This window comes from Gavialis gangeticus, unplaced genomic scaffold, assembly GCF_001723915.1.
Source record: "Gavialis gangeticus isolate Ggan-Ray unplaced genomic scaffold, GavGan_comp1, whole genome shotgun sequence".
NCBI classification, from domain to species: Eukaryota; Metazoa; Chordata; order Crocodylia; family Gavialidae; genus Gavialis; species Gavialis gangeticus.
In genome coordinates this window covers 12,189,094-12,196,535 of record NW_017728980.1, presented here as the reverse complement: position 1 = coordinate 12,196,535, position 7,442 = coordinate 12,189,094, and the positions used below count along the sequence as shown (strand labels likewise).

General features: G+C 49.4%; 1 protein-coding gene across 1 annotated transcript; it reads left to right on the top strand.

Annotated features, from left to right (window-relative positions):
• LOC109292586 (transmembrane protein 136-like) lies at positions 1-5,438 on the top strand. Its single transcript, XM_019510105.1, has 3 exons — positions 1-74; positions 1,883-2,082; positions 2,858-5,438. Exons 1-3 carry the CDS (start codon positions 46-48, stop codon positions 3,400-3,402), a joined length of 774 nt encoding a protein of 257 aa, XP_019365650.1. The 5' UTR covers positions 1-45; the 3' UTR covers positions 3,403-5,438.
• Positions 5,439-7,442: the final 2,004 nt, after the last annotated feature.

Here is a 7,442-nt window from a genome sequence, read left to right as displayed (position 1 = left end):
GCAGCTGAACCGTAGAGAATAGGAGCCGCCTGTTGGTGCCAGCTAATGAACTGGGTCCCTTTTTTGCTCCCAAGGTGAGTGCCTGGGCTCTGGGGTTGTTCCTTACCACAAAGTGGGGATGCTGCCAGATTGCCGTTTATCTTGCTGGTTCCCTGGGCTGCACCTCTGTTGTATCCATCTGTTGTCAGGGGTCTTGTGCACGGGGTGTATTGCACCGCGCAGTGTACTGCAGGGCAGAGGTGCTCTCACACCACCTCTACAGTGACCCCGCTGGATCCCTGCTGAGAAGCCCACCCTGCCCATGCTCTCCCATTCTACGAACGCCAAAGTTGGAAGTGAGGTGGCATAGCCAGCTGAGTGCGGCCCAGAGCAGGTGCCAGGCAGCATGCCCAAGGTAGAGAGTCACAGAGCAGGACTTTGAGGTACACTCAGGACCATTTCTAGGGGGAGTCGGTGGGAAGGGCCTGCTTCACAGCAGCATTCTCAGGTGTACAATGGAGGAAGGGAACTTACAGACTCAAACTGAGCTACCTGAGGTGTTGGTAGCCAAATAGCTACAATAGTACTGCTTTCTGTCTGGGCTACGGAGGTAAGTACTCAAATAAATTAATGAATTTTCCAAATGGAGTGTTGCTTAGTTCACAAGAGTTATGGTGGGGTGCCCCGAGTCTAATGAGTGGTGCCCTGAGTCTAAGCAGGGGTGCCGTAGGTCTAGAAAGTTGAGAACCACTGATCTAGAAATACCTGCACGCTTTTGGGACTGGGATTGTGCCTTGGGGCTCTGGCTACCCTGCATTCCTCTAATAACATGATGGTAAAAGACAGATCTCTCTCCCAGTGACGGGAGAATGCCTTTGGGTATATCATGCAAATGGAAGTCCTAATATAATAAAGGACAGGTCATTAACATGTTCATTTGTTCTCTGTGTCTGCAGGGAGATGGGGCAAGAATTGCAATCAGGGAGATTTAAGGTGGATATGAGGAAGAACTTTCCAACTATGAGGGTGGTTAAGCACTGGAACAGATTATAGGGGAGGCTGTACAGTCTTCATCAGTGGAGATTAAGCAGTGCAGGGTCAGACAAGCACTAGAGTGGGATGGTTTGATGGACGATCTTGCCTTGAGCAAGAGGTTGGACTAGATGACCTTGTAAGGTCCCTTGCAGGCATCGCTTGCTGTCGTTCTGTGAACATAGGGTCATGGCTTTCACTTGAAGTCTCATGTTTATCCACTAAAATAGGTTATTGGGTGCTGGGATTTACTATTTACAAATATACTGAAGTTTTTAGTGACACGCACAGTTTTGTGGCAATGCAAACGTGCCTATGTGGGCCCAAAGGGTATGGGAGGATGATTCTGGGTAAGAGTAAGAGTCAGGGATGGATCTTACGTTATGAAGAGCTTGGAGAGATGAAACATTTATATCTGTGTGAAAACAAGCAAACAAAAAGGACCAGGCAGATGCTGCAAGCCCCTAAAGTGGGGTAACTTTGCTGTATCAGTTGGAGAACTGACCCTAAAAGAATCTGGGGTAAAATGCTAACAGTGTAAGTTATGTTGGTCTACCCTCAGGCAGCATTTTGCTAATGGCAAAATGGGCTTTTACCTGCTCCTCTGTTATCCCATGCTGAATTAGAGTAGGTAGCTGTGTATTGTGTGCGCTACTCCTGATGGCCTTGTACATCTCTCCAGGGCCCCAGCAGTATTTGTCTTCCACCTGGACTGTCACAGATACCTGTTGGTTCCTGTCCAAGAAGATCTACTTGTATATTAGGGATAGTTATTACAAATAGGGGTGGGGAGAAGCTGTCTTTTAAACAGGATTGCTTCACATGTAATCTCTCTCTCTCTTTCTCCCTTTCCCTCCTCCCCCTGCCCCAGCATGATGCTTCCCATTATTCTCCAAGTGGCCTGCAGTCTGTCCGGCTGGCTCTTCCTCTATGCCATCTTCTGCTCCTGGAATGAGAATCGGTCTTATGAATGGAGCTGCCGCCTGGTCACTCTGTTGCATGGAGTGGTTGTCACCTTTCTCTCAGGTTACATCGTTCTAGTGGATGGCCCCTCACCTCTAACCCATGCAGGTATGTTTGGAGTTTTGCCCTGCTGAGACAGGGCAGTAGCTGTGCCTTCACTGGACCTGCGATCAGTGTAGGAGGTGGTTTCTCCATTTCCTGCGGCACCCTCTTCCCCGTCCTTCTTGAAACCCAGTACTTGGCCTTTCTTTCCAACCTTGTTGACTTCTCCCAAGCTTATTTGGTGTCTCATATCCCAGGTAGAGTCTGCAGAGGCTGCATTTCTTTGATTGTTGACTCTTTCATCTGCTGAAATTCCCTGGGGTAGGACTTTTGCTCTCAGTTCCTTGTCCAAGTGCCATGATCACATGGGATAATTCCTCAAGACTGAACACAACTCTTTGTCCACTCATATCACTAATGTGCAGTCCTTTCCTGGAGCCTCAGCAATAAGCAGGCCAGTGCATAGGAGTCAAACTGTGTCCCTTGCTTCAACTCCTGGTTGATACTGTGGTAGTTTATAAGGGCAATTAATGCACTGCTAGAACTTAGGGAGGATTCCCCATTACCCTCCTGTGCAAAGAGTAAGGTAGGGCATGTTGGAGGTGTGGGGAGGATGGACAGCATTGCAGAGGCTCTCCACTGTGACTGACTGGCAGCCCAGGCTGGGCCTTCATGGGGTCAGCAAACTGACCTACTGAGTACGTATCATGTTCTTCTGGAGCTGAATAGCAAGCTAATGCTTTGGAGAAAGGGAAGGAAGAAATTATCTTAAAACACTCTCCACTCAGTGCTGGCCAGAGGAATGTCCCTTCTCAGGCTAACATGCCTCTTTGTCTTCCAGGGTCACCAAACACACCCCTGCAGGTCTGCGCCTTCTCCATTGCCTTGGGCTACTTCATCTTCGATTTGAGTTGGTGCTTGTACTTCCAGACGGAGGGAATCCTCATGCTGGCCCATCACACGTTGAGCATCTGCGGCATGGCGATCGTGCTGGGGATCGGCCGGTCAGCCACTGAGGTCAATTCTGTTGTCTTCGTCAGTGAGATCACCAATCCATTGCTGCAGGCTCGCTGGTTCCTGCGGGAGACGGGCCGCTACCACAGTTGGCTGGGGGGCATGGTGGACTTCTTCTTTGTGCTCCTCTTTCTAGTGCTGCGGATTGGAGCTGGAGCCTGGATCATGTATGCTATGGTTACCTCCCCAGAGCCCATGTGGCTACTCAAGGTTGGAGGCCTAGCCATGTACATAGTGTCTTTGGGGTTCGTGGTTAAAATTTGCAGGTTTGCTAAGAGGAAAATGATGAAGAAGTACAATGCTTGGAAGAGCAGGAAGAGCAAGGACACAGGTCTTCTCCCAACAGCTAATGGAGAGGTGACAGCTCATTAACCATGGAATCGAATAGGCCATGGGCCTAGCCTGAGTATAGGAGTCCTGGCTTGGGATGTCCAGTCCTGCAAGAAGGAAGACGTCTACATTAGCAGCCATGTGAGATGGACCATGCAGCACTGGCTGTGAACTGCTAGTCTTGGAGGAGAAGGACTCAGCTGGAGCTGTGGGAACACAGAAGAAGCTAATGGAGGAAGAGCAAATTCCTTGCCAGTCTGACCAAGTCAGGCGCTAATATACTAACTCTCCTGTGCTGATCCTGTCTCTAAAAGATCAATGGCACTAGAGCTCTTCAGTCTGTTTTGTGCAGTTGCACAGTCCCAGTGCATTTTTTAACTCTTCCTCCTCAGAGCCAGTATTTTTTTTTATCATGAGAGCCAGAAAGTCAGTACCTGGGGCATCTGTGAGCTTCATGGCTGTGACTCTGCAAAAGCCATTTCACGTTTGCCTTACTTTCCCAAGCTAGTTTATAGGATAATAAGAACCTCAATGTCCAGCATATGTTGGGCTTAGTGTTTTTAGAGGAGACCTCATTTTGGGAAGGGAAGGACTCCTTCTGTGTGTTGTCTGGTAGCTGTTAATGAAATACCTCTTCCTTATTTTTCACCTTAGTTCAGGTATGTCTGCATCTTCATGCAAACAGATCCTGAACTTGTAGCAGTGTGAACATCAGTGATGTTGCTCTGGCATTGCACTAGCAAATGGAAATTGAAACAGTTCCTGTTGTCTTGATAAATTTCCAGGTAGGGAAATGTTCACGCGATGCAATCCTGTTTATACTGTTGTCACTGCAAAACAAAGGATTGAAGGGGATGTGAAGAATGAACCCCTCTCTTTATATACACGCACACAGGGTGCCCCAGTGGGAGATTGCCCCAGGAAAAGGTAATTATAGGACAATTTTGTCAGGGTGCCAGATCTATTCTGCATATAGACAGCCTCCAGATATTTGTTCATAAGTGCTCCTCTCACATGAGACTGCCAAGTGACTGGTTCCAGAGGCAGCGGCTAAATGGTGGGGCATTGTCTCTACGTTTCAGCGCAATGTCGCTTGCATTACACAGGTCCTTGCACTGTTGTACCCGAGGCCCCAGGAGCACTTGTCTTTAACTTCACTGACCTTGAGAGCATGCGTTTGATTTCCCTGAAACATCCATGGGTGGGTTAGTTTGGGCAGGTCAAATTTCTGTCCTGCTGTAGAACCTCTCCTGTTACAGCCAAAGAACAAGTTTCTACATCTTGGCTTTGGGTTGGTTGGTTATGTTGGCCCCTACCAAAAAAAACCCCAAACCAACTCCTTGGTTTATTCTTATAATCTTTTTTTTTAACTCTAGCAGCAAATTAAAGATATTTAACCTGTCAGGATGCTGCTTGGAGTGGAATCGAGGCTAAAATGAGCTCTCACAAAGTCTGTGCTGTAGCAGAACTGTGGGTGCTTAAAAAAAAAAAAAAGCTGTGTTGTTGCAGTGGGAACACAGCTCCTAGGTTGATCAAGGCTGCACAAATTAACTGGAGCCATGTGCCTGATGGCAGCTCGGCTTTATGCTGTGGTTTGCCTGGTTCTCAGGGTAAACAGACTCCCAGGGGACTGGGACCCAGGGTAGCGAGGAATGGAGAATGTGATAGTGGTGTGGGGTTAATAGATAAAAAGGCAGGGCTGCGGCCGGGAGATAATCTTCGGGTAGCGTAAGAAACTGCTGAAGTGAGAAGAATGGAGAATGGAATGAAGGGGGACTGGAAGAAAAAGCAAAGGATGAGGCAGCTTTGGGGCTGTTAAGCTGCACTCGTTAGGATCTCATGGCAGGTGTGAATACAAGCAGAAGCTTCACAGAAATGCATGTAAATACAGATGCAAAGGAGGTGGAGCCTTTGGCCTCCTGGGAAATTGCCAGGGCAGCCCTTGGTGATGTCAAGGCAGTGTGTGACTGGACTAGCATAAGGCATTAACTTCTGCCTGAGTCACTGCTTTATCACAGGTGCTAGATTTGAGCTCTGTAATTAAATGCAAAAGAAAAAAAACCAACCTTTGTTTACTCATTTATTTATTTCAAGATTGCCTGTGCTTGGTCTCTCTAGGTCCAGGAACATAGGATGAGACTTGATGGTCAGTCCTAAACTCATTTCTTGCTTCTCACTGGGAGTCAGATCTCAAGTGGTGAATGTTATTGTACATGGGGGCAGGAGGGGGTGGTCCTCTTGGAACATCAAACTGAGGTGGTCTTTGCTCTTGATCTCCTTCAATGATCTCCTTCCTTGCTAAAGCCAAGGTTGTTTCCTGTCGCCTTGTCTAAAATCCCCTTGTTTTACTGTAGTTCTAGCTGCTATGCACTGGCTTGCTGCCATGTTCCACCCCAGACATGGTTGCATTAAATATTAAATAGCTGACAAAAATGCTTTTGAAAGAAAAGCATGTACATAAAGGAGCCGCACCTAATACAAAATAAGATCAGATGTAAGAAATAGCTCGGGCTCCCAGATCCAGCAGGAAATGCTACCTGAGAACAGAACTGCCACCAGAGGTTATCCATGCATTTGTCTGACACCTGCAAGTGTCCGATGCTCTGCTCTCAGCAGGAAAGCAGTATGCTAAAGCCTTTTGCTCAGTCCTCTTGTTTTAAAGTAATCGAAAACTCACAGTAGACAGGCCTCCCAAAAGAAGTGTTTTTTCTATCCATCCAACAGCTTATGGGATGGATCGAAATAATTTTGTGTTTAAAAAAAGAAATGACCAGCATCTTCTAAGTAGTTGCTTGCAATTAAGAAGGGGAGGTACTGGAGTCCAGCAATTCAACCGTTCGCATTTGCAAGCCTATCTTGAATTTCTTGCAGATCTTGAATGTCCGAGTCTCGGTGCTTTGGTAAACCCAGTGATGGATCTCTGTGTGTCACAACTCCCATCACAACTCGTAATGTGATAGGAAGAAACGCTATTGCAAGAAGCAGCTCTGCCAGCAAGGGTGTGCCCATGCCTTTGCACCTGCATCTTGTGTAGGCAGACATAGTACTCGTGTGAGCTTTCAGCTCTCTAGCCCCATTTGTGTCAGGCGTGCAGCTGGGGGTGGCTCAGGCTGCACAGTCCTCGTGGGAAGCTGAGGGAGCAGTTGGGTGGCTTTTGCTGCCGGTGCCGAGCTGTGCGCTAACGGGCCGGCAGTACCAGAACAGCTTGTTCTCAAAGCGGCTGTGGGTCTGCCTGCACCAGTCGCTGGCATTGCAACGTGGAAAAATGCTGAGGTGATGTGGGGTGTCTGGATTCAGTTCCTGCCTCTAGCCTACCCTCTCTCTCTGCAGCCTAGGACAAATCACCTGTTCTCACTGTGCCTTAGTTTTTCCCTCTGTAAATTGGGTATCACGCTTGGTTTAGAGCAAGTCAAAGCTCCTTGTTTCTTCTGCACGTGCTCCACTTGGTTCAGCCGGGACTTTTGATCTCAGGCAAGACTCTCCAGCGCGGCCTAATGCTGCTACTTCTGTTTTGCGCACGGTCCACACCCAGCTGTCAACCTGGCCTTCATGCTATCAGTGCATCACGGTGCTGACAGATCCAGCTGGAGAAACCCTGGGCGGTGATCCTGAGCCCCGCGCAGCCCTGGCCTACTCTAGTTAGGCCTGAGGCACCCACGGACAAAGCACGCGCTGCCTTGGAGAAGCGAGTCCCTTCTTGCCAGGGTGAAAAAGCGGTGTCCCAATCGCAGCAGCGTGGGCTTCGCGGAGCCTGGCCCTGGTGGCAGGTGGGAAGCTGGGTACGCAGTTTGGGGCGAGCCTAAGGCAGGGGGCCCTGCTCCCCAGCCGAAACACGCCCGGCCCTGGGTTTCATGAGGAAAAGCTTGACGCAGGGGTCCCCACGCTGCTCCGCCAGGCAGGGAAGGGGCTGCCTGGCCAGACGCGCAGCAAGGGCCGAGGCCTGTTGGGAAGCAAGGAAAACGAGGCGCCTTGCTGGGACGGGAGGTCGCTGGGGTGTAACAATGGGCCCTTACGCCCACGACAGGAGACCAGCGAGGGCCGGAGGCTGAGCGCCCCGCCCCGCCTTCCCCGCCGGCAGGTGG

Excerpts from the sequence above, each read along its gene's own strand:
- LOC109292586 (XM_019510105.1), top strand. The coding sequence starts at position 46 with ATGAACTGGGTCCCTTTTTTGCTCCCAAG. Across the intron at positions 75-1,882 it reads GTCCCTTTTTTGCTCCCAAG|CATGATGCTTCCCATTATTC; the intron begins GTGAGTGCCTGG and ends CCCCTGCCCCAG. Across the intron at positions 2,083-2,857 it reads CTCACCTCTAACCCATGCAG|GGTCACCAAACACACCCCTG; the intron begins GTATGTTTGGAG and ends TTTGTCTTCCAG.